Source organism: Saccostrea cucullata, unplaced genomic scaffold, assembly GCF_032062105.1.
Source record: "Saccostrea cucullata isolate Sc308-1 unplaced genomic scaffold, CSIRO_AGI_Scuc_v1 ctg160, whole genome shotgun sequence".
Taxonomy (NCBI): Eukaryota; Metazoa; Mollusca; class Bivalvia; order Ostreida; family Ostreidae; genus Saccostrea; species Saccostrea cuccullata.
Window position 1 is genome coordinate 448,113 of NW_026938254.1, and position 27,383 is coordinate 475,495.

At 33.2% G+C, this 27,383-nt stretch overlaps 3 protein-coding genes across 5 annotated transcripts; 2 read left to right on the forward strand and 1 right to left on the reverse strand.

The window, feature by feature from the left end:
• Nucleotides 1-59: 59 nt before the first annotated feature.
• LOC134249789 (galactosylgalactosylxylosylprotein 3-beta-glucuronosyltransferase 3-like) lies at nt 60-6,703 on the forward strand. 3 transcript variants are annotated; one of them, XM_062732145.1, is made up of 7 exons: nt 72-198; nt 967-1,122; nt 3,147-3,245; nt 3,367-3,911; nt 4,445-4,531; nt 4,705-4,911; nt 5,771-6,703. In XM_062732145.1, the coding sequence occupies exons 3-7, from the start codon at nt 3,161-3,163 to the stop codon at nt 5,870-5,872; spliced, it is 1,026 nt and encodes a 341-aa protein (XP_062588129.1). In that variant the 5' UTR covers nt 72-198; nt 967-1,122; nt 3,147-3,160; the 3' UTR covers nt 5,873-6,703. The 3 variants fall into 3 exon arrangements, with proteins under 3 accessions (XP_062588128.1, XP_062588130.1, XP_062588129.1); XM_062732144.1 differs by lacking the exon at nt 967-1,122 and having other exon boundaries at nt 60-198; XM_062732146.1 differs by lacking the exon at nt 967-1,122 and having other exon boundaries at nt 60-198; nt 3,397-3,911.
• LOC134249790 (deubiquitinase DESI2-like) lies at nt 6,516-17,228 on the reverse strand. The gene is made up of 5 exons (XM_062732147.1): nt 16,924-17,228; nt 12,365-12,437; nt 12,067-12,160; nt 11,658-11,799; nt 6,516-8,762 (listed from the first exon to the last, which is right to left on the reverse strand). Exons 1-5 carry the CDS (start codon nt 16,960-16,962, stop codon nt 8,544-8,546), a joined length of 567 nt encoding a protein of 188 aa, XP_062588131.1. The 5' UTR covers nt 16,963-17,228; the 3' UTR covers nt 6,516-8,543.
• Nucleotides 17,229-17,299: 71 nt separating this feature from the next.
• On the forward strand, nt 17,300-26,071 carry LOC134249788 (2-oxoisovalerate dehydrogenase subunit alpha, mitochondrial-like). Its single transcript, XM_062732143.1, has 9 exons — nt 17,300-17,453; nt 19,924-20,067; nt 21,691-21,886; nt 23,122-23,283; nt 23,499-23,643; nt 23,832-23,893; nt 24,356-24,497; nt 24,783-24,951; nt 25,416-26,071. The coding sequence occupies exons 1-9, from the start codon at nt 17,355-17,357 to the stop codon at nt 25,590-25,592; spliced, it is 1,296 nt and encodes a 431-aa protein (XP_062588127.1). The 5' UTR covers nt 17,300-17,354; the 3' UTR covers nt 25,593-26,071.
• Nucleotides 26,072-27,383: the final 1,312 nt, after the last annotated feature.

Genomic DNA, 27,383 nt, shown 5'->3' on the forward strand with positions numbered 1-27,383 from the left:
TGGAAAGAAAGAAAATATCACGACTGACCGGAAAATCTTCTCTTACTAAGACCAGTTTCATATATTATGTGGCGGTAGTGATTTCCTGCGATAATTTTGACGATGTGATACTATCGAAGGAGGACGAACAAAATAAGATGACATTATATAAAAAGTCTTCAAGCCAAAGACATACCTGACAAGTAACGTACATAAAAAGTAACACATTATTTTTCTTGTAAATTTAAATATGGATCTTTATTACTTGACCGATAAATGATATGATTTTCTAATTAGATGTTTAAGGAATCACTGTCTAGTTAGGAGAGTATGCCAGGGCATCAACAATAGTGGGAAAATGGGATAATTTGCATAACGGGCGTTGGTCAGCATGGTCAGGACACAGAATTCTGTGTGTTAAAATAACAGAGGACGTTGAATTGCTAAGAAGTTGGATGGTAATGACTAAGGGACGATTAATCTCAGCGAGATTAAGGGACGATGTCTGTATATCGGATCTAATTATCACAATGCCGATTTCTCCATGGTTGAGATGGGCTGTTTACCATGTTTACAGAAGTGATGTTCTTGGTCTCGCGAGGCCTCTGTGATAATGGACAGCGTTGCGCTACAATCGCATCATCTCAGGTCTTTCCGTCAGAGGTCGGAAAAACAACCTTGAATGTATTAACATCACCGGATGTTAAAAATTTGTACATTTCCTGTTTATTCAAATATAGGATAGACTGAGTTAGAAGCCCCTTCTATAGTTTAGGTAATATCATTACATTGAATAACGTTTAACTCCATATTCCACAGATAAAAGGTCTCCATGCATTTATTTCAAAGATTGTGAAAAGGGAGGGTTGTATGCCCGTTATGCATAAATTATCCCACGTTTCCCACTATTGTTGATGTCCCTGGCATACTATACTAACTAGACAGTGATTCCTTATATTTCCATTTCATTGTGAAATAAAATTGTAGATTTGGACTTTAAAAATGCAGACAAAGATTTAAATTACACGAGGATTCCCATCCGAATTTCAATAGTCCTCGCCCATGCACTGACGTCAAACTTAAGGGCAGCCGCACGAGATTTCCATGCATATTTGGCCCCCTTAGCATCAGACTCAAAGACAGGTGCGCACGAGATTTGCATGCATATTAGGCCTCCTTAGCTCCTGACCTATTGGCCTGCCTAATTTACATTCTGGTAGAAATATCAAGAAATTAACTCCGCTAACTTTCAAAGACTTATCACAGAGAGAAAAATTAGAAATGGAAATATTTACGTATATACTCCACAGTAACTTGCAATTTTGTCATATATGGGATCACCTCCTCCTTTTTTGTATCACAGGCTACCGAACTTAATTTTTGACACCAGCACTTCCAACTACTTTATTATTATTATTATTTTTTCAATTAATACCTACTTTACTTATGGTAATTAAACAAAGTTCTCTTTGTGACACTCACCAGTTTTTGTGTTGAAAACTCATTTGAAGAATTAGTGTTTTATGCCCAAAAAATGGGCATTACATTAGCTGCAGATCTGTAGCGTTAAGGTTTTATATATTTGTCTTTGACCATAACGCTACAGATCCCGTAGTGCAAAAAAAGTGCAATTTATGGCGCAATATTTTTTGCGCTCTTTTGGGGAGAATTTCTCCACTTTCTAGCTTTGGTCAATCAACTACCTTTCACTCCCTAATTCTAGACACATTCTGTAGCCAATATGTATAGTTTATCCACCTCCCAACCATTTATAGTTGTCTCTATAGGCAATAAACTCGCTGGATATGAATTTTCAGTAATCTAACAAATAATTTTAATCAAGCGAGTTTATCACTTGTAGAGACGACTAAAAAGGGTTAGGAGATGGATAAAATATACAGATTAATTAAATAATGTGTCTAGAATTAGGGGTTGAAAGGTAGTTGATTGAACGATGCTGGAAAGTGGAGAAATTCTCCCCAAAAGAGCGCAAAAAATATTGCTCCGTAAATTGCACCTTTTTTGCACTACGGGATCTGTAGCGTTATGGTCAAAGACAAATATATAAAACCATAACGCTACAGATCTGCAGCTAGCATTACATGTGTGGCGGTCATCCGGGTTGAATCGTTGGTGGCTAGATAGCTCAGCTGGTAGAGCACCTGACCGGAGATTTAGGGGGCCTGTGTTCGAATTCTGGTCTGGTCCGCTGCATTAATTTTCTCCTCTCCCATTACAAATGCATTTTTGACGAGGCATTTATGTACTTAAGAATTACATGCTTATTATGCCACTGCAATAATACATGACTAGTGTGTAATCCTTGTGGCAATGGACAAATAAAAAAAGATATATATGAAGAAAAGAATGTCAACAATATTGGAAATCACTTTGCTCAACATACATGTATATTGGATTGGATATTTCCCACTTCATATGTCCAAATATCATTTCAGGGAAAGGGGGTGTCAAAGTGTGCTGCCATGTGCACCATTGATATACATATACCAAATACAGCTGTACAGCTTATCCCCCCCCCCACCATTGAAAAGTGGGAGGGTATATTGTGATCGTGTTGTCCATCTGTCTGTATGTCTGTTTGGCGTACCCATCTCTTACTGGCAGCTTCTCTTAATTATCACTGAATGAAATTTAATGAAACTTTCACAGAATATTTGTTACATAGCGCCATATTGTGACCACCTATTTACTTTTTGATTGGATACATATTTCGGGATTCCCACAGCATAGACACTGCCATTTTTTCTATTATAATATTGAAGGGTATCCATCTGTTACCTTGGTATCTGCAACTCTTCCTACACCACTGAATAAAATTTAATGATACTTCCAAAGATTTTTTTATAACATAATGCCATTGTGCACTTCCTATTTTCCTTTTTGATCTGACATTTAATTCAGGTCTCCCAGACACAGGCACATATTTCGGAAATAAATCTTTAATTTTAATGTTGGATTAAAAATTTATCTATTTATGAAACAAGTGCCTGTGCTCCCAGAGCAAAACATGAACTTTGTGATTAAAATCATTTGGGAGGCAGGGAGTATCATTTAGCGAGCGCTTTGCTCACAACTTTCAAACACTGAAAATAAAAACAATAGAAATGCTAGTATCTAAAATGATAACTTTTTTTCTTTTTGGACAGACTATGTACCAGGAATGTTCACCTTCACCCTGAGGAAGCTTCTTTACCTCTACTGCTGTGTCTCCGCCTTCATCATCTTCTGGCTTCTCAATTACCATGGTAACACTATTCTCATGCTAAATATAAATGTCTAGATTATAAATACTCATATTAAAGTTAGTTACAAATAAAATAAATGTGATTTTTTAAAAAAATCTTTGTAACCAATGAACTATTGTAGTTACTGATAAAGGAGAGGATGATGTTTTAGAGGAAAGACTTGAAGTCCTGCAAAAAAGACTGGATAATAAACAGAAGTTACTGGAAGAATCAAAGCAGAAAGTCAAAGACTATGAAGAGAAGCTATATAAATGTAGAATGCTTAAGCCATTTCAGAAATCATTCAACACATCTCTCCCTATAATTTATTTAATCACACCTACATATGACAGAATTGAACAAAAGGCAGAACTAACACGTCTGTATTACACCTTGCTTCATGTGCCTAATATACACTGGATATTAGTGGAGGACTCTGAGAGAAAAACTGACAAAGTTCAACATTTTTTGGCAAACTGTAAAATACCTTACACTCATCTTAATGTTGCCACCCCACAGCAATTAAAGCTGAAGAGTTCTGACCCCAACTGGCTGAAGCCCAGAGGAGTCCTACAGAGAAATGCGGGACTGACGTGGATACGGGGGTCCCTTGATCCAAACAAGGACAAGGGAGTCGTGTATTTTGCTGATGATGACAACACATACAGTTTAGAACTTTTTGAGGAGGTAAATGTTCTTACATACAATACTGTACTTATATTTGGTATATATGCCATAGAATACTATATGTTTGGATTATGCCATCTTCCATGAAGATACAGTAAAACTAAATACGTGAATAGCAAAGTGCCAGAGATGAATATAATGATTGCCTATAACTTTAAATCATTATATCTGTTAAGTTCACAATATTTTTCATGGCCAATGAAAATGACTTTGCTATAAATGTGAATTCATATTAAGCATGTTTGCCATAACCATGTTCTACTATACTTGTTTATCTGCTATAAGTGTAACAGTTTCACCAGATAATTTTGTGAACTGATTTTGTTGTTTATGGAGACAGAAACATTTAAGTACGATACTTTGAAAATGTGAAAAAATTGAATGTTGTGAGTTTTAGGTTACTTTTGAGAAGCTGAGAACAAATTATAAACCTGTAACAGGTTTATAAATGATACTATTTTATTGTTAACTTGCTTCAATCTGCCAATTTAATATTTGCAGAAATTACAGTCATTATTAATCATGTATTTCAGATGCGTCTCACTAGGAAAGTTTCTGTGTGGCCTGTGGCAATGGTAGGGGGGTTGAGATTTGAGAGTCCAATCTGTGATAAAAATTCAGTGAGTGTACAAAACTTCAGCCTAATAATATTAAACAATTCTTACTCTAACTTCTCTCAAGGATATTTGAATGTTTACAATTTTGCCAAGATCTACTTTGTAAACATACTGCAGTAAGCATGACCTTATATTGTGGCCACATAAATGATGTCCATTTATCTTATACCTAACAGGTAACTGGCTGGGGAGTGTACTACAGACCAACAAGGCCATTTCCTATTGATATGGCCGGCTTTGCTGTAAATCTCCAGCTGTTCTTTGATCACCCCAATGCTTGGTTTAGTAATAATGTACAGCGAGGCTACCAAGAATCCACCATTCTCAAACTGCTAGATGTTACAATGGCTGACTTAGAACCCAGAGCAGACAAATGCACCAAGGTATGGGTTGCTTTGAACACAATTATTTAGTAAATGCCAGCTAAAATTTTGTTTCGTATACATTGTTGTTTGATGTCCCTCTCAAAAAATTTTTCACTCATATGGAGACCCCACCACTTGGCGATGGAAAGCTGCAAATTTATACCTATATACGGCACTCAGAGCCATTGAGCATCAAGGGATCCTTTTCGTGCCAGCACCTACTGCAACACAGAATTTTGATCAGTTTATATGGTTTCATCTGATCAATTTCATGGTCTGCACATCTCATATTGAAAGTAAGAGGGATTGTCAAAAATTTCATGGATTGATGTATGAAATTAAAATTATGTATGATGTGCCAAGGAAATATAAATGAAACACAAAACAACAAAATGCTAAGAAGTTTTACAAATTTTGGCTTGACATGTTGATAATTCAGCAACTTCTCATTCAAAACAGACCTGATATCCTTGACAGGCACTGTCACCATTAAGGCTAACAATGTTCCGACTTCGACTTCATTGATTCTTAGTGTACTCTCCCTGTATCTCAATATGCTCTCTCTTGATGAGATCCCTGGTGTTAATATTGACTGAAACTTTTCTCATTTATTGACTTTAAAAATGACTTTAAAATTTCATCAACAGCTGATTTTAGAGTGCAATACTGTAAATGATTCTAAACCAAAAATAGAGATTGATCTAGACCACAAAACGCTTTAATATTAAATGTGTCTTCTCTCGCAATCTTTTGTGCAATTTTTAAAACAAATTACCAGTACTGGTAATCTGGAATTATTTTTGTTTCTCTCATGCATTTTCATATATATATATATCACATAACATAAACATTTGATACGTCTTTGAATTATTTGCAGATTTTAGTTTGGCATACACGAACAGAAAAATATAACCCCAAAAATGAAGCTAAATGGAAACAGAAAACTGGGAGAGGAACAGATCCAAATGTAGAAATATAGGAAGATCACAAGATGTCTGACAAAGAAACTGTTTTAATAAATTCTTTTTATATCTCTGTATTTAATGGTGCCATGTTATTTTGAAAGTTTGCATGTTTATGCATGCATTTTAGAAGTAGGCTCAACATATGGTGATGAGATATTTCAGAGTACAATTGTTGATATTTTGTTTATAACTGTTTATGACAGAGAGCTAGTGTGAGTTATAGTGATATGATTGGATAACCCAGAATACATGCCTGTAAGGAGTTGGGGAACACATTTTGCTAGCTTTAACACATACATATACACACATGCACAGCCCTGTCACCATTTGTCAGATTTTTTTCCCAGGGACCTGAGATGATGTACATATCTTTTCATATCTATAGCAATGACCTCAATGAATTATGCATTCCCTGATAGGAATTATATTCATGTAACTGTCTGTATAAATATTACTTATGGTGCAAGATCATTTCACTTGAGGGTGTTAACTACAACAAGGCGTGCAATCTATCATGTATTAAACAAGAACTCTCAAGTTTGATCCATTCATATTTATTTTGACACAGGTTTGATCATTTCTTCAGTACATTTACATATATGTGCATGTTAAACCTAATACTTGAAAGACTTTTAAAGAACAGTGTTTTGTAATTTAAATTAAACATTTTCACCATCAATGCTAAGAAATTCTGTTAAATCATCATGCAGGTTCATGTAGATGTATTTTGTCTTAACTAAAAGCATTTCTGCTTCTTACAATTAACTGTCAAGAATTCTTTTTTGATGTAAGGGTTTATTACTTGTACACAAGTTGTTACAGTAACATTAAAAGATGAAATATGACTAATCTGTTTTTATGTTTTCTCTCAAAATTAATGTTAGAAAAAAAATCAACAACTGACCATATGAGGTTTAAAATGAAAACTCGTGTAAAAGAAAAACACAAATGTATAATTCTATCCCCAAGGATTGAGTATATAAAAATCATATCCACAGGAGATCCCATATATAACTTGTGCTGCTATACTGTTGTAAATTTACATTTTAATTAACCCCTTCCATGGCATATACGCATTTCTACGCATCTGTCTTTAAATACCAGTACAGTGTGAACATACATTCATAACTTTGTTGATACTGCAAATATCAGAAAAATTCTTGCACAGTTAGAAAGAAAAAATAAGTATGATAAAATACTATACAGAAATTTTTTTTATTGGTTGTTCCAGTATTTTGCTAGCTTGAGTTAAACTTTGTGCACTATTCAAGCGATATTGCCATTATCGAAATCAATACGGTGGTAAACATAATGAGTAAGAATGCTAAATTCTGGTGATTACCTCCAAACCCCACCCCCATTTTTCTAAAATACTTTAAATTAGATTTTTAAAAAAATGTACAACACACTCATAATTTTCAACACAAAAATAAAATATTTTAAATATATCTAACTAAGCAAAAAAACAACAATGAAACTCATTCTTGAAAAACGGAAATTCTAGCATGATCATTGTGTATTCCGTTGCCATGGCAACTGAAATTATATTTTTATAACCATTTTCAGAAAGTACACAATACCTGCTTTCAGAACATACATGTATATACATTGGTATATACAAAAATTACAAGAAATACCCGAAAAAATGCATTGAAATCCTAATATCAATTTGTCTAGATCGAAATGCTTAAAATCTTTGCCATAGAAGGGGTTAAACTGTTGAATGTTTATTGTAATAGGGAGCTAAAAGCATAAAATTGTAACAAAATTTATTTCAAATTCCATATACTATAGGTACAAATGACACAGTATTCTTGCATCATATAATATCCATGTAGTTTTTCAGTACTATAATGTTATAAATCAATTCAGTGGATGAAACTCAAAATTTTGAATGTTAATTTACAGTTTAAGTACAAGAATTTAACAAAGTTGAATGAGAAAAAAATCTATGGATCTATGGCCTTATAAACAAAAATACACACCCAGTATTTAATAACTTTGTACGTAAAAATTAATCAACAATCTATCAAACATCAATGTCTATTATATACATTCAAGCAAGATACCCTGTTTAAAAATAATCCGAATAAAGACAGCTCCAGTATTTAATTGTTGTAGACTTGGAACACTTCTGGATGATGCACATTTTCTCTACTGCAGATGGTGGTATACATATTTTAATATAGATACAGCAATGCATGCCACATGTGCAGCATTAAATGAATTCAATGGTATAAAAATGATTTTTACAAATGTACAACATGTTATATATATTTAGTTCCAGATAGATTTTCATCCAATGAATGCAGTTCAGAATTTAATTATGCAACTACAAGCTCACATCCAGCATCAATATCTGAGCAAATAATTAAAAAATATTCACAAAGACTGACACAGCATGACTTTAAATATATGATCTGCAAAAAGACAGTTCCCTGCACTATTATTTGAAATATAACAAACAAAACATTCATAAATTTAAAATTCTTCGAAATATCTCACACCTAAAGTTTCTTAACAATAAATAAAATAAATATTTTGATAAAAGTACAAAACAAAACAAAAATATATCACATTTACCATACATGTAATTTTAAATCATTTTTCACTCACACATTCTGAAATATTGCAAATCCATTCTCTCATACACAACAATACTGAAAAAGTCTTTTGACACATACATTAGTTGCGTCGGTTATGTATATGAAACGCCCCATCTCTCTCACTTCGTCCTGAAGCACCCCTGGGGTCATATTCCCGCACAATGGGTTCTTGGATTGCTTGCTGTAAGGCTATAGGGGTCAACCATTCTTTGGGTAAAGCACGCTCAAGAAAAGGAATACATGTGCTCACATATGCCAGTCTATTTACCCAGCTAGGCGGGCTCTTCCCACACAATATCTACAAAGAAAAATGAGCAGAAAAAAATTGTATATTCTAAAGTATAAATACTTTTATATGCATGCATGGCTGGGGAGTGGGGAGAGTGTGCTTTTTTGTCTGGTAATGCTGATCTTAGATTGATCAAATACAAGCTAGAACTATACTCACCGTCAATAGAAACGCAACACCCTAAGTTTAGGATGAAAATTATATACAGGCTATAACTATGTACCAAAAAAGTTAGGATATCTTTTACTTTGCCAAATCAGTTATTTAACGGTTGAATGAATTTCTTTCCATTACCGGTAGTTGCTTTTTAGCCCTCTTAACAGAATTCAAAATTTTCCATTTTTAATAAAATTTTAACAATATTTTGGGTTTCCAAGGTTTTGAAACTGTTAGTCATAAGTATTGTTCTAAAAGGCCGGGAAAAAATTCTTCTTTCTTTACCGGATGTGATGCCTATATTTCCTCAAAATGACTGATTTTCATTGCTAATGCTGGAAACTCTCAAAATAAAGAAAAAAAGAGCTGCAGATGCAAATATACACTATATAACGACCTATCAGGTTCATGTGTTTCGATAGCATAAATGGCAGTTTCTTGACCGGAAGTCAAAAAGTTGCTACACTACGCCAGGTTAGAGAAAATTCGACCGCAATATCTGAAAAACGTATTTAAAAATGCCCAAGAATATATATTTCGCTCAGATTAAGACATTAATAAACTTAATGAATAGTAGAAATCGGGCTGCATTTGTTGTTTATGGCGGACTAGTACGTTTTCATTAAATGGTCGGAAGGGGGGATGTTTTAAGATTTAACGGGTATTTGTTTAGTTCTAAGGTCTCAAAATAACATTTAATGTTTAAATGGAGCATTATTTTTTTGTTAATTTACTTTTTACCTAAATATATTCATTTTTAATGTTATCATTAAACTTTAGAAGGTAACACATAACTCTTAAAACATCCCCCCTTCTTGCTATCAGTCATTTTGAGGAGAAATAGGCATCACATCCGGTAAAGAAAGAAGAATTTTTTCCCGGCCTTTTAGTACAATACTTATGACTAACAGTTTCAGAACCTTGGAAACCCAAAATATTGTTAAAATTTTATTGAAAATGGAAAATTTTGAATTCTGTTAAGAGGGCTAAAAAGCAACTTCCGGTAATGGAAAGAAATTCATTAAACCGTTAAATAACTGATTTGGCAAAGTAAAAGATTTCCTAACTTTTTTGGTACATACGAGGGTTGTTAGAAAAGTCGCAGACACATTGAATTACGGAAAATCTATTGTGTACTGTGAAGTATGACCTATGTCTGATTAAATTCCTACATTTTGTTTATTGGTATGAAAAAAAATTAAGTCCATATAATGAAATCTTGAAAATTTACAACGATTTTTACTATGAGGTCATGGGATTCAAGGAGCAATCACTTGACGTAAGGCGACGTGACAACCAGATTTCAACCCGTTTAGCTTTGTCGCAGTTCTATAAATCTTTAATTTCTTCAGATTTTTCTTATCTTTTTTCTACTTTAAAATTACCTATATTAAGACATGTTACTTTTCTACTATAATGTCTTTTGTACTGATTCGGATATTATTGAGATCTTTAAAAAAAGTCTATGCAGTTAATCGATCAGGTATTGAAACTATGCAAAACCATATAGGCGCAACGCAACGTCCATGCGCTAAGGGGGTATTGAAGTATCGATGGAGTTAATCATTTAAAATGTTAATCCTTCCATTCTTATGAAGCTACAACCATTTGAAAACTTGTCCTTTGTATGTGTAGGAAATTCCCGGCAGTATCTTGAACATTTTAATCTATTTTTAGACATTTTCCTGTCTGCACACATAATTTTTACGTTGTGCAGTGCTCCATGACGCTCAGTGACGTTCCGATTTTTGGCTGTGTTTTTACGCGTTGTCATTCATAAACGGCTATAAAACAGTCATATACCATCCAATTTAGTTCAAAATTTCTCCCAGTGACGTTCTATAAATACTTTAGCGACAAGTAAAATATCATAAATCTCTTTGCGCTACAATTGTGCAATTTTTAATTTTAGTAAAGAGTCTTTGTGATGTAAACGTGCCAAAATGTAGCATGCTCCGTGAAGCAAGTTTTATCAAAATAAAAAAGCTGCATATATTTCAAAAATCACCGGAGAGCACAAAATTCTTGTATATTTATTGGAAAAAGGGTTAATATTTTATCTGGAAAGTTGAACAGTTTCATGGAAATAGCGCGTTCACAATAGAACTTGTCCGCGAACTTTTCTAACACCCCTCGTAGTTATAACCTGTATATAATTTTCATCCTAAAATTAGGGTGTTGCGTTTCTATTGACGGTGAGTATATATTTTTGTTAATTTTTCTTCAAAACACACAGGATTGTCATCATTTATATTAGTTCAAAACATGCAGTAAATGAATGCTGATTTTTTTTTTGTCTAAGTACATCCAAAGGTTCTATGATTTTAAATGAAAAATATTAGTGGGAAAGGTAAATTGTAAGTACAGGTACAGATACATTGTGTATGACTAGCTTCATTTAAGGAATGAATTTATAGCTTACCATTTTATACAGCATAAACTGGGTTGGGGCAGTTTATGCTTTATAAACCGCGAAATTGTGTGGGAGCTATGAGTATCTGGTGATGTTTTAAAGCCTGATTTCAACAGATAAAATTTTCTAACCCCCATTCAAGCTATATAAAGTAGGGACTAAGGAAAATTAATATTTTGACATCCCTAATGTAAAGCATGTAAACAGGAGAACAATCTTTTTAAAAGTCTCCTTCTCCAGAACATCAAAGTTATGTTTTTCAAATTGTGATTATTGCACAGTTGTGGACAGGTTGCACTTGTGTGTAGCTGGAACCTTTCAATCATTGTCTGTACCTGTGTTAGTGAGGCAGTAAAGTGATTACAGTTCTTGTTTAGCAGGTGGTACTGATCCCCCTTAAAATCTTTTCCCAGCTGATCCACAATTTTCCTCACATCATCTGGGGTGAAGTCTGTTGTCCCAATTCTTATTGACTCTCTGTTAAAGAACAAATCTTTTAATTTATACAAAGTTTTATTCACATGAAGTGAATGGGATCGGGCAGCAGGTAAAGCCTGTTAATATTTTGTTGAAGGGAGGCAAATTTTGTTTTTCCATGTCATTCTCTATTAAAGGAATATTTATTTTTCCCTTTTTCTTTTTCAAAAGGTCTTCAGTGTCATAAAAGATTTAACTCCAGATACCGGTATTATTTTGAAGATCTATATTTTTACCCTATGATTAGACATAAATAATACACTGTACTTGAATTTGAATTGCTCCCCCAAGTCCTCTGCATCTTTTGGCATAATCTCAAACACTCCCGTCACGGGGAATGGGTGGCCACCATACGCATACTCTGTCAAATATTAGATAACAAAGGTTAAGATTTTTGTAACAGACGGACAGACTAACAAATGAATGAAAGATGTCCCCTCACTGCAAAATTGTACAATAACTGATCCTCATTCTATGAAAACAAGCTGGTCAACAGACTTATAAATGCCTAAACTGATAGGCCTGAATTTACCTAGCAGGAGTGATAGCTACTTAATGTACTTACCTATTCCATAAACCTGTACCCCTGAGTGAAAAACTCCAAATCCCAGGTTTGATGTGTACTCATTGATCCAGTACTATGGAAGAAATATCAAAGCATTAGTAGGAAAAAAGGTGTATTTGAAAGTAGCCATTACCTCAGTATTGTATGGTTGTGGAAAAGTACATCTTACTTCCATTTAAGGACAATGACTTGACTTGGAGTCATGACTATAACCTTCCATTAAAAAACCTTAATCGTTGAATTGTACAACTAGACTTTGTGATCATAATAATTTTTTTTAGTTTCTTTGAGATAATCATGCAGTCATACTTTCTGCAACATCATCTATGGACAAAATTTTAAGTGGAACAATTATAACAATATTTCATAAGAGACTGACAGTTGGACTTATTGAAGCTGCTTTTTGGTATTGTTTGAACATGTGAAAGCAATTAAGTACATTTCAAAGAAAAATGTACAAGAAGAAACATTACTAAATGTTCCTAGATGCATCATCCATGCAAGTGTGGTCCTAGTAGGGCTTATAATTACTTGGGAATGGACCTGCTCCAAATACTTAAACCTGATCACTTGTCTGGAAAATGTAGGTCAGATTGAGTCTGGTAGTGTCCATCCCTAGATGCATCATCCATGCAAGTTTGGTCCAGGTAGGGCTTATAGTTACTTGGGAATGGACTTGCTCCTAAAAATTTTACCTGGGACACTGACTCTAACACTGATGTCAATTGCCAGGGGTATAGCATAAGCTCATCTTGACTTCATCAAGGTGAGTTAAAACAGACCTGAATCTAGAGATGTGTATTAATTTTCTGTTTTTTAATTTCATTTTATGTACTCAGGACAAGTACAAGAAAAGTAAATCTACTAGCTTCTAAGATCAGTTGACTGCCTGTGATTCTTTTCACAATGTTTCCTCATTGGTATCTAAAAATGTGTTGGATGTCATGCGGGTTTATTTACTCCCATGGAAATGATGTGAATGTGGAAATAGCAGGAAATTAACTTGCACACAGTTGTTCCATTTCATGAAAGGAACTATCAATATTTTTTGAGAGAGAGGCATTTTTTTTCTAGTGATTGAATTTATGGGCCATATAATTATACATGAAGCTGTTTACAGAAGTCAATTTCTCCTGGGAGAGCCAGAAAATTGGATATTTGAAGACTGCTAGTTTTATCTATGCTCACATCACAAGGCATTTAATATGCATTCAAATCTGTTTGAGGGCTCTGAGGAAATAACAAATCAAGAAGTCTGTGGGCCAACGCTTAATAGTGATACCCCCACTCTGATGTGAATACTCACACACTATCATTTTCATATACACAAGATAAGTTATGGACAGATGCACAGATAAATAGGAATGTGTTATGGACAGACACACAGCTACAGACAGACAGACATACAAGGGTACAACAGTATACCCCCCTCTCTTTTGGAGCGGTGGTAAAATTAGACTTCAGTAACACAACATAAACCTCGTCAATAACATTGTCCCAAAAAACACAGGGATAATATTATAAGAAGTAGTCACTGTAAATACTACTGAACCTTGAACCATAAGGCCTAATACAATAATTTCTACTGTACAATGTAATAAAATTCAGTACCAAATATATATCAATAGTGAGAATAACAGAAAAAGGCATCCATGTAAAATATATACTTCACAGACAATAAACAGGTCTAGGAAAATCACTATATTTAGCTATATATAGCTAAATCTACCTATGTAGATTTATTTACCTATATAATATAGCTTTATCTAGCTATTTCAGAGTAAATTTCTGTGTTATGAAAAGCAGACAAAAAGTCGCATAATATGAGGCAGTATTAGTTTTCAACTTTGAAATGGACTGAAAACAATTCACCAAAAACCCACTTTTAAAAATGTTTCCCCTTTTGTGCAATTGCAATCAAAGATCTAAAAGTTTTGGGGCTATGTATAACAGTTTTAAAATCTGTGATTAAACAGCTACTTTAACAAAGAAAAGCAGTTAATTGATAAAGCAATCACACTTAGACATGCACCTCATTGTACTTCCATTGGGGGACAGCTATCCAAACAATAGAGATGCATTTTTTGGTTAAAAAGTGTTTAAAAGAGGCAATGTTTTTACTACCTATGCCCTATGTTATTTTTATTTATAAACCTTTTTAAAAAAGTATATCAAGCCATAATTTTCATGCGACTTTTTGTCTGCTTTTCATAAAACAGAAACTTATTCTGAAATAGCTTAATAAAGCTATATTTTAGGTATTACATAAAGCTATATTGGTAAATTAAGCTATATAGCTAAATATAGTGATTTTCCTGGACCTAATAAACTACACAACATAAGGTACCTTGGGATATTTGATTACATATACTACAGACTCACTGTGTTCAAAAGATCAATTCATTGATTCCTTATAAATGTTACTGCATCAAAAGTAAGTCATTTATCTCCATACTGAACACAGAGTCTTTTATTAGAATGTTATTGTATTCCTAATTGTCTCCATTAACACACAACACACTGTACAATCTCTGAAGAAAATGTCTTCTTCATTCAAATATATTTCCAGGCCATTTATTACTTGAGAACTTTTTGACATTAATTATAGGACTTCTATGAACTATAAATATGTCCATAGGACATTAATGCTGCACCAAGTGTATATTACATGTAGTAATGCAACATGAACATTTGTATTTAGTGTATGATGTCTGATGGGAATAATATATCTTGAAAATATTCTTTAAAATTGAAATCTAAAAAAATTGGATATAGATGATGAATTATCACCAAGTTATGTATAAGTGCATGCTTACATATAAATATCTTAAATGCTTTCTTTAAACTAAGCAAAATACAAATTAAAGAGAAGGAAGGTCAGGGTCACAGGAAAGTGTAAGGTGAAAAGTTTTTGATGCAGTTGAATTAGGGCTGTCACGGGTACCCGAAATGACCCGGAACCGCGGAACAATTAATTCGGGTCAGCATTCGGTTATTGTGTATAATTGATTTTACAATAAAAATGGCGTCAAAAACGAGACATTTTTTAATACATTGCTATTATAAAGTGATTTAAATAATTTGGTACAATTGTTGTCTAGTCAGGAGGCTACTTTAAACTAGTTATAATGTTGCTATTTCTAAGATTAAATGAAAATATTCTTTTTATTGTTGAAAATAATACAAATCATGAGCTTTTCTTCCATTACCTACCCGACCCGAGAAACCAGAAACCGAACCTTAAAAAATCAGAACCGACCCGACCCGAAAAATTTTGGAACCGTGACAGCCCTAAGTTGAATAGCTCACAAATACATATCAGCATATTGTGTTTGATAAAAATATCTTGAATGGTTTATTTAATATTAACATGACTAAGCTAAACACTAATTCAAGAAAAGAGGGGTCAAGGTCAAAGGAAAGCTTGAGGTCAAAAAATGTTGATGTAGCTGAAAAACTTACATAAGTATGTATTAGCAAATGAAGTTTGAAAAAAATATCAAAAATTTTTAATTCTGGTAAGGTCCAGGTCAAAGGAAAAGTCAAGGTCAGAAAATGTTGATGGTGATGCAGTTGAAAAGCTTACATCAATATGCATCAACATAAATTGTTTGATTACACTATCTTGAATGGTATCTTTAAAACTCAATCTGATCAAAACCAGATCCTCATTAGATCCACTCAAACACATAGATTACCCATATATTTATTATCAGAAGAATGATAGAAAAAAAGAACATCAAACTTAATCAGGTAAAAGTCTATTTAAGACATGTGAATTGTTTTGTAAAAAAAAAATGTTATCATGGTGATGTTTTGGACACTCTTGGCCTTTGTTGCATTGAGAGTATTCATCAAAATGTTGAATGTGAATATATCAGGTCCAGCACAATCTCTTGATTAAGCTATATAGCTTTAAAAAGCTATATAGCTTTATTAAGCTATTCAGAATAGCTTGATAAAGCTATTTATATGCAGTTTTTCACAAATCCGTTTTTTGAAAGAAATAAACAAAAAGTCGCAAGTATTTGATTATTCATATATGTATTATGGACTACCAAAAATACAACCTAAATCATATAAAATTCTTACATTGCTGCTGTTGAATACTTTAAGCAAAATAAAAATTTCCATTGTTTGAGTAACTGTGTGTTCGGTGAAGCATGGGTAAGTATCATTGTGCTGAACTGTTACTAATCAATTATCCTGTTGGCCATAACTGGCCTCTTTTATACTTTCATTCAAGAAATAACTGTGTTGTCACTCATCAATAGCCCCAAAACTTTTAAGTCTTTGAGTACAAAGTCTCTTAAGGAGACGCATTTTGGTGAGTAATTTTTACATGCATTGTATTCAGAAGAAAACAAAGTTTAATATTTCCACTGCACTTAGGTGCGACTTTTTGCACATGTTGGAAAAATAACACATTTGAGAAAAAAGTCTGAGAAAATAGCTTAATCAAGCTATTCTGAATAGCTTGATAAAGCTTTATAGCTAAATCAAGCTATATAGCTTAATCAAGACATTGTGCCGGACCTGTATATTACATGTAATCTTACCATATCATACACGTTCAGAACCACCTCCTCCTGTGCCATCTTTCTATTAAGTAGCTGTAATTATATCTCTATTTCGCCAATATTACGATATAATCACAACATAATTGTCTCTTCCAGGTCTGAGTCATCTGTGTCAATGATGCGGAGGCTGTAAATAACAACGAAGAAAGAGAAGCGTGTAGATCAAATCATGGCGAAAGAAAAAAATATAGAAATTGTAGATCTGAAACACAGTTCACTGTCTCGCGATAACAAAATTTTGTAATGAGGGTACTAAGTATGTATGAAGTGTCAAAACATCAATAAATAGGAGCGCAAGCAAAGCGGAAGCAATTCAGTGCAAGAGTGAAACGTCACAATTTCCGTTGTTAATCTGTCGTACACTAAATCTGTGACGTTTTTCGCAATAGCTGTCAAGGTCAGCTAGCGCGATGGCAGCAAAATTCGGGATTGTATTACGGTCCTTGCGGTATCTTGCCAATAAACCTTTGTCATGTCGCATGATTTGCACAAGCTCATCCCTCAGATGCGTAAGTGAATTCAAAGTAATGTTATTGATTTTGAATTGCTGACAATGCTTGCAAGAAAAAAATAGGCCATGCTAACATTAAAGGACCTTAATTGCAGTTGTTTACATTTAGACAGTGCATATTTAGTTTTTGAGTGTCAAATATGAGATGTTTTTGATTATGAAAAGACCTATCTCTATAGATTTACCCCCCCCCCCCCCTGCGCCACAAATATTCTGTAGTGGTTTGGCTAGGGTAGGTAGCTAGAGCACCTGACTAGTGATGCAGGGGTCCCTGGTTCAAATCCCGGTCCAGTTGTTTGTTTTTTTTTATTTTGCTTTACATAATTTGGTGCTCTTGACCACCGCTGGACTTGCAGGTGAAAGGGGACATACTAAAACAAGTCCCACGGGGAAAATAAGTCCCATATGAGTCCCACAGAAAAATAACGAGTCCCACCAGGAAATATGACATTTTATTAATATTTAACATGATGTCTTTATAGATTATTATCATTTAGATATATTTTGAATAAAATTTTGTCATTTTTTTTTTTCAGAAGCCGGTTACAATGATTAGTTACAAAAACAAAAGAACGATAACTCATATATCCTCACATAACTCTGTTGTGTTTCATAATCCCAACAATAATTATAACATTTTAGTAGTTTTTGAAAACAAATATTAATAGATATTATAATTTTATAATTAAATTAATTATATTTTTAGAAATGCAAGAAGTTCAAAGATTGATCATGTATAAACAAAAAGCAATAACTCCTACATCTGCCTCAAGTATTAAAGTAACAAGCCATCCCAATTTTAATTTTAAAGATTTATGAAATTTTCACAATGTTCCAGGATTTATCTGCCTTCTGTAGCAGTTCTAACGACTGGGAAAAAAAATCTACTACTACCAAAAACAGACATTTTCAATCAAATTTTATATAAATCTAACAATTTTATAATATCAAAACTTGTACAAATTTGTACAAATAATTCATGGTGTAAATCGAATCACTATAAAATTCCAAGTTTATTAAAAAACAACTCTTTTTTGAAAAGTTCCACATCCAAGATTATCACTGGCTTTAATAATCTAAATTTTTGATTTATATTTTTTAATCAAGAAAATGGATAGATAACAGCTACTTCTCTGCATGTTATTTGTTCTACAAATTAATAAAAAAAACAAACTTCAATGGTTGTGCCTTTAATACTAATATTTTGAATCTTTTCATACAATACAAGAATTTACAATACAGTTTATTCTGACTTAGTCTATTTTAAATCACAATTCTTTATTAATTTAATTTTCAAAGAATGTTTTTATTTATGAAATCAAATACAAATTTTTTTTTTTGATGATTTCTTTATCTTGACCTTATTTGTCATACATAATAGTAGCTGAAATTTCAATAATTCTACAATTAATTAAATATTTTATTTGAATTCTAAATAGTGTAACCTAGCCCCAGCCTTGTTCAAAAGTTATTGTAATAGGTATACAAACAACAGGGGGATTGAAAGGTGTGAATAACATCCCCAAGGTGTTGTATACAGGTATACCAGGGACGTATCTCTACAGGTGTCTGTGTATATACACAATAAACATGGGTGTCAGGAAAACTTACCAAATTGTTGTTAAATTACATAAAACCACAGTAAAACTATTTTTGTTTGTAAGAAACAAAGTAATAATATACAAATATATAAGATAAAACGTACTTTTAGTTATATATAACGTTAATATATGTTGGAAGAATATTTTCAAAAGAAACTTTAAAATTCAAGTGAAAGAGAAGAACAAATTAAATTCAGAAATAACACCATTATTAATTTAACTTCTTCTTTTTTTTAAAGTAATCTTTCATTAGCGATCAAGTATTGCAATGTCAATATACATGGAGTTCTTGGCCATTGTTTACATTTGAACAGAGTTATCGTTCATTTTCTTGACTGTGGTTTGAAATTTACAATCGTCTATTTAACACACTAAAAACATTTTATCAAAACTTTTTTTGATATATGATCATATAAATATAATATTCTTTCAAAATAACCCTTCATTATATGTATTTTTCAGACTTATTTTCTCCGTGGGACTTGTTTTAGTATCAGCGGGTGAAAGTCCTGCCAGGGGGCAATAAGATTTGAGTTGTGTCTTCAAGGGTAAAGGCAAGGAATGTAGTGATTTGGACTATGGAAATTAGTTTTCAAAACTTCCAAGAGCTCCTTACTAGTGATGTATGGGGTTCCCAGTTTGATTTTCATATGGATTTTTTTCATTGACCATAGTACTCTAACAACATATAGAAGAATTCAAATGGCCCCAGTTCTGCAGTGGAGTTGGGGAGGGAGGGGGAGGTATTAAGTAATTTTATTTAGGAGCTTCTTATGGTTAACTTAATTGTTACTTAAAAATAGGCTAAAAACTCTAGTCATCTGAAACAAAACAAACATACTGACACTAGGTACTTTTCTCTTTTAGGAGGACCGTCCTCAATTCCCAGGGTCAAAGTCAAAATTCACTTATAAAATGTCATTTCTGGACCCGGATAAAGAGGAAGGTATTCCTGTATACAGAGTAATGAACAGTCAAGGAGAAATGATCCCAGAGAGTGAAGATCCAAAGGTAAGAAGCTGTAAATATAAGTATAGAAGATAAGGATTGTAACAAAGCAGGGACCTATATACTAACGGGATAGGCAACTCCTTCATCGCCATGTTTATTTACCCAAAACATCACGCACGACACTACAAGTTTTTCAATTTACATTTATTCCCAGTAAACAGGATGTTTTCTGATTATTATCATTTATTCCTTTTCTGTATTGGAATTAGGGAATAACTATCTTCTAATTTGGTATTTGCGACCGTTAATGCTGATTTAACGGTCACAAACTGAGTTTTACCGGCGACGCGTAAGCGGAGCCGGTAAAACGGATGTTTGCTACCGTTAAATCAGCATTAACGGTCGTAAATGCCAAATTAGAAGTTTAGTTATTCCCATTCTAATGCAATCCATGCATTTTGCTTGTTGTTTACGTCTTATTTTGTTGAATTTTGTTACATGAAATACGTCACGGAGCATTGTATTTTTGCGCCGCTCTATTATGACGTCACAATGAAAAGGCTTTCAAGCTCGTTATTGCTCGTTTTACTGCTTCAAACATCAGTGCATTCACCAATCAAAGAGTGTTTTACAAAACAATTGCATTAGAATTGATTTATTAATAAATTTTAAAGCATAATAATAATAGAATTTAAATATAAAGAAAACAAACACCGAAATCGGCGATTTCTCGGAAATATGGCCGATCGGGGCATGTGCTGATTTTGCATAAAACAAAATTACTACTAAGATAAGGAGTATAAAACGTGCTAACAACAAATCTTGAATGATTTTTTGACAGATAATTAAAGGATTTGATCTCAAATATGCGATAGCTTTAGAGATATAAGTAATTAAAGTTGACTTACGAAATCCCGAGACTTACGAGATATCACGAGACTTGCGGTAGTTGCTTATCCCGTTAGTATATAGGTCCCTGAACAAAGGTACTGTAAAATCACATATTTTTGTGGGGTCAAATTTTCGTGGTTTGAGGAAAATTTCTTGATTCGTGGGGATTTGATTTCGTGGATCAAGAATTAATGAGTGCTTATGCATGTAACATTTTACATTTCGTTGTGGACCTGAATTCGTGGGTCTCATCATACCTTGAAAAGAACGAAAACTAAACCCCCACGAAAATTTGTGATTTCACGGTAACATGCTTTTCATGATCACATAAGGTGAGGTCACAAAGGTAAGAATCTGTTAATAATGATAATGCAAGGTGAAGATACAAGAGTAAGGAGCTATAAATAAATATCCGGTAATCGCACAAAGTGAGAATCAAACCAGATTTCGCCCAAGAGGCTAAAATTCTTAAGGGTAAGGAAGCCAGAAATGATTCTAGAGAAGATCTACATTAGGAATTCAATGCAGATATGGTCCTTCCCAAAAAATAAATATTTTGAAAAGGTAAAAGAAAATTTAAAGTAATGATAAAAAGGTAAAACTTGCATTAAATATTATGCACTTACATCTTATCATTTGATATTCAAAACTTAATTTTAGAAAATTTAAATGTTAAGTATTTTATGAAATAAAAAATTCATAAATTGTGCTCTAAATATAACTTCATAGACCGTGTTTTCTATTGTATACTCAGTCTGTTAAACTTTGAATCTTTTACATGTATCTTGACAGATTGATAAGAAGACTGTTCTCAAGATGTACCATGATATGACTCTGCTAAACTCCATGGACAAGATCTTGTATGAGTCCCAGAGGCAGGGGAGGATCTCTTTTTATATGACAAACTTTGGGGAGGAGGCCACTCACATAGGTTCAGCTTCAGCTCTGCATCCAGAGGACCTGGTGTTTGGACAGTACAGAGAAGCAGGTAAACAGGGGGATTGGGACAAGTCAATAATGTGTGTATGCATTATACAGTGGACCAGATAGTGTAAAATTGTCGGAGAACTGTAAAATGTGTCAATTTTAAAGCTATACATTGTGGTTGTTGATAAAGTTTTTGTTTAAATGCATTAACTAGAGAGCAGGTAAGCCAATTTTTCATTTAATATCTTGATTTAATATTTTAAAACTAAATGCATTTTACTGCTATGACTGTAACTCTGTTTACTTGTCCTGATTGTAACTATTAGTTTACTTGTGTTTACAGCTGTGACTGTAACTATTAGTTTACATGTGATTACAGCTATGACTATAGCTAGTAGTTAACATGTGTTTACAGCTATGACTGTAGCTATTAGTTAACATGTGTTTACAGCTATGACTGTAACTGTGTTTACAGCTGTGATTGTAACTATTAGTTTACTTGTGTTTACAGCTGTGACTGTAACTATGAGTTTACTTGTGTTTACAGCTGTGATTGTAACTATTAGTTTACTTGTGTTTACAGCTGTGACTGTAACTATTAGTTTACTTGTGTTTACAGTTGTGATTATTACCTAACCTACTATAAAAAATGTAATTAGGCATTTTGAACTGTTTCACAATTCATTTTATGTTTTTGCGTGATCATGAAACAGTCGAACTGTTGACCGGGCCACAGAATGAACTTTTGCCTGTTTAAAGCGTCATGGTGATATTCAAGCATTTTGATGATCACGACATCACTATTTACCTGCTATATAATTAACTAAATTGGAATAAAACACATAAACAATCAATTTATTAAGTAGTAATAAAAAATTATTAAATATTATTTTAATCTGTACATTCTGTGTTCAGCTAAATTAATAGACTGGTATGTGGATAAACAGTTGTTAAAACTCTTTATTGATTGTCTGTGTGTTTTTATTCCAATTTAGTTAATAATATAATAGTTTAGGTAATAAAACACTTATTTAATGACTACGAGGTAAACAGTCAAACTATTGTCCCTCGGTAGTGGGAAAGACCTGGGAAACTGTTGCCCTTGGCCTTCGGCCTTGGGCAACAGTTTCCCAGGTCTTTCCCACTACCTCGGGACAATAGTTTGACTGTTTACCTCGTAGTCATTAAATAAGTGTATACTATAACTATTAGTTTACTTGTGTTTACAGCTAGACTGTAACTATTAGTTTACTTGAGTTGTAGGGGTCCTGAATTATACTATCTGTTTACTTGTAGGGGTGCTGATGTGGAGGGGATTTACATTAGACCAGTTTATCAATCAGTGCTATGGTAACATGGATGATAAGGGTAAGGGACGACAGATGCCTGTCCACTACGGATCCAAAGATCTCCATTTTGTCACCATCTCTTCTACCCTTGCCACACAGATGCCTCAAGGTACAAAATGTAGCTGGAATATTTAATACACACAAAGTCTCATTTAAAGTAACTACTCATTCTCAATACAGTAAACAAATTAATTTACAATGTTCATTGTTTAAAATGTATAATTTATGTTTTTATGTGATTTTTACATATGAATTAATTAGATTTGTTTAAGATTTTTGATACTTGCTAGAAATAAATTCTAAATGTTGTGTACTATAACACAGCATCTGGTGCAGCCTATGCCTACAAGCGAGCTCAGAATGGTAAGTGTGTCATCTGTTATTTTGGGGAGGGAGCTGCCTCAGAGGGAGATGCCCATGCTGCCTTTAACTTTGCCGCCACTCTAAACTGTCCAGTCATATTCTTCTGGTATGTACTGTTATAAATTTTTATTCTTTTGTAAAACATGTAACTGTATATGCTCCTAGTCCATTCTTTTGAAAACTTTGATGACATTTTTTCTCAGAATTATAAATGTTTTGAAATAACATTTTAAAATAATTTTAAAAGAAGAAATAAAACCAGAAAAAACTTTCATTGTTTCTGTGTGATTTCAGCAGAAACAATGGATATGCTATATCAACCCCTACCTCAGACCAGTACAGGGGGGATGGTATAGGTAGGTACTCTATTATCTCTCCAAGTGTTGGGCATCATTTTGACTTTGATACTTAAAACTTAGTAAGGCAACTTGGGCTTGTGTTTAAGATCCTGGTCTAAAAGTAGTAGATATTTTTCTGTATTATTTTTCTATGCTTTGCTATGCCCTCAAATTTTCTGAGTTCATTCAGTTGATGCATCTTAATTAGGTCAACAAAAAGTAAGCCACATTGATCTCCTTTTAGAATTTGTGGTTTGAATATTTCAGATAAGAGGCTCAGAATTATCAAATTTTGTCTGTTGGTGTACCTTTTGAGTATTTTAATCAAAAATAGGCTACTGTGACCTACTTTTGGATTTAAGATTTTATCTAAATATTTAGGATATTACATGTCTTAAAATTAAAGTGATAGGGTTGTACAATTTGTCAGAATTTGGTCTCTTGTTAATCAATTTTAAATTATTTTTTTTAATTTGGTAGCATCTAGGGGCAGTGGTTATGGGATGATGACGATACGTGTAGATGGTAATGATGTGTTTGCTGTACACAACGTCACTAAGGAAGCCAGAGAAATATGTGTCACACAAAACAGACCTGTCCTGATAGAGGCCATGACATACAGGTAATTTCTTATCCTTCTAAACTTGTTTAAAAATGAGTTTGAGATTACAAGGTTTGACTGGATTTAAAACTTTACATACATGTATAAAAATTTCATTGTGAAATTCATACATTTTGGGAAGGCTTATCAGCATACCGGTAATACTGGACAATAGAACTCATAACATCATGAACAATAATGTGATGATAAATCTTTGATTTTGCCTAATGAAATACTGAAATATATTACAAGTGCAGAATTGATTTTAGAAGGTCACCCTTCATTGAGATGTTGAATTACTTGTAGGATAGGACATCATTCCACCTCTGATGATAGCTCTATGTACCGCAAAAAGGGAGAGGTTGTCAAATTTGATACAAATAATCCGATTGGTCGATTACGGAGTTACATGGTCAAACAGGGTTGGTGGGATGATGAGCAGGAAAACCAGTGGAAAGAAGAATCAAAGAAAATGGTGAGTATTGTCAATGATGTAGTTTTGAGGGGAAGAGTGGCCAGATTACTCTGATAGATGAGGTAGGGAGGGGCCACAGTTTTACATGAAGAGGAAAGAATCTTCTTTTCAGTATCAAGAAAAATTATGTTTAGTCATGTTGACATGTAGGCATCCTCATTTGAAGATTCAAATTTGTTCAACCCATGACCCCTGGGTGTAGGGAGGGGTCAAAATGGGGGGTTAAATTTTTACAAAGTAATACATTGTATATAGGAAAAATCTGTAAAAATCTTCGTCTCAAGAACAGCAAAGATATATTCTAAATTGATATGAAGGCACACACCTTGAATAGTATAATGATTTGTGCTTTTTCCTAGATGATGTGCTCAAGTGAGCAACATGACCCATGGGTCTCTTGTTTTGCATTTTGTGTATTTTCTTATTCTGGAGATTTTTTTTCTACTCCTTTTTCATGCACAAAGGTGATGGAAGCTTTTGCAAAAGCAGAGAAGAAAAAGAAACCAAGTCCAAAAGAAATATTTCATGATGTTTATGATGAAATTCCACCACATATACAAAAACAAATGGACTCCCTGAAAGAACATGTGTCCAAATACGAGGACAAATATCCAGTCCAGTCCCATGATGCCTGGTCCTGAGGGACGGGGAATTAATTAGGGTTGTCTTTTCATCAGGAATCTCATCAAATTTTCCTACTACATGTGTATTATCATCATGTATTGATCTTGAAAGCTTGTAAAACAAAGAGAAAACCATACGGGGTACATGTAGAGTGGAGCAAGAAAGAAAAGACTGCAATTATTTAAGACATATCATATACATGTCTGTTTTACAGAGGACAGATGCTGGAATCTGCAGGTTGATATCCTTTAAAAAAAATAAGCAGTTAAACTGTTTTAACTCTGATATTCCCAAATTTTATGAAGAATTTTTTTTTTTTGAAAAATAAGTCATTGTTTAATGTTTTGCATGTAGAAAATCAAATTGTATATCATATCAATTGGTTTTTATGAAATATTACCATCTTGGCTCAGAACAAACAAAACATGAACGTTTAATGAAAAGAAATTTCTTTTTTGAAAAAAATATACCAGTTTAGATACATGCATTTCTTACTTACTTACTTAGAGGCCATAGATATATGCAATGCAGAGGTTCAATTTTGCGGTGTGCATAATAGTGTCTTAATTATTACATGTAAAGGAAGGTTTTTCCTAGGTTTTATACAATAAACAGAATTTAGAATAGTGCACAAAGACTGTAGCATGTATCTACCTCAGCTAATTACAATACAGTCATGCTACATAATCATGGTTGTGCTGTAGTATAAAACTTCTGTGACGGTAAAAAGACCTATTGAACAGAGAGTAGTCTCAGGAGCATAGCAACTTCTATAATCATGTTTTAGAATGCTGATCTTTGCCTGTTTATGATTGAATTTAAATGACTGCTTTGCAGTACACTGGGCCTAAAATAAAAATTTGTTTGTTTGCAGTTGCTTACCGATCCACGAAAATGCACCCGACCCAAACTTTTTTTTTAGCCATTTTGTAATATCTTTTTTCTCTCATTTTCAGAATATTGAAACTGTTTTGATTTCAATTTTTAATTAAGTTTTTATTAATGAGTGGTTTATAACAAGAATGGAACTTATTCATGTTTAGTAGGCTTATGAAAAGCTCTATTATTTGTTATCTAGTAAGAAAAAATTGGAAACAATTTTATTTACCGTAAAAAAAAGAATGCCTTCCTACCTACCCAGTCTAAAAATTATAGGTCGGCAACTGCAAACAAGGAATTTTTTAAGCTTGGCCCTGTATTTTTTTTTTTATTGCAGGTATATATTATATATTAAATTTATTACACATAAATCTTCATGCAAATATGTAACACTGTAGTGAATATTTGTGATACATGTACAACCTTTTTGAAATTCCACATTTTTATTGCATTTTGATCTGAAACAGCACCGCCTCACATGCAAGGGGTTCATTTTTCTCATGAATTATATAAATAATATTTAGAGGAACAAATTATGAATATTTTGACGTCTAGGTACGAATATTGTGTGTGTATTTTTGCAGCATTCTAGACAGTATTTGCAGCTTTGATTCTTTATTTTGAGTGCCAAATTAAAACAATTTTGAATTCTTGCATAATGGTGTCAACAAAATGTAATCAATTAAAAAGGTGATAAATTGCTGATTTTTTTTTCTTTTGTTTATATTAAGATGGGACCTGTTGCATTTATGTCTGTTTGCCCTTTTCATCTGTTAGATGATAATGTTACAAATATCACAAAATCCTAGCTGGCTCATAACTGGAAAATCAAATGAAATAGATCACCAAACTTATTCATTTTAGGTTGAAGGTGTGTCTCATCTTACATTAAGGTGACTGTGACTTTAGAGTCATTTCTTATATAGAAA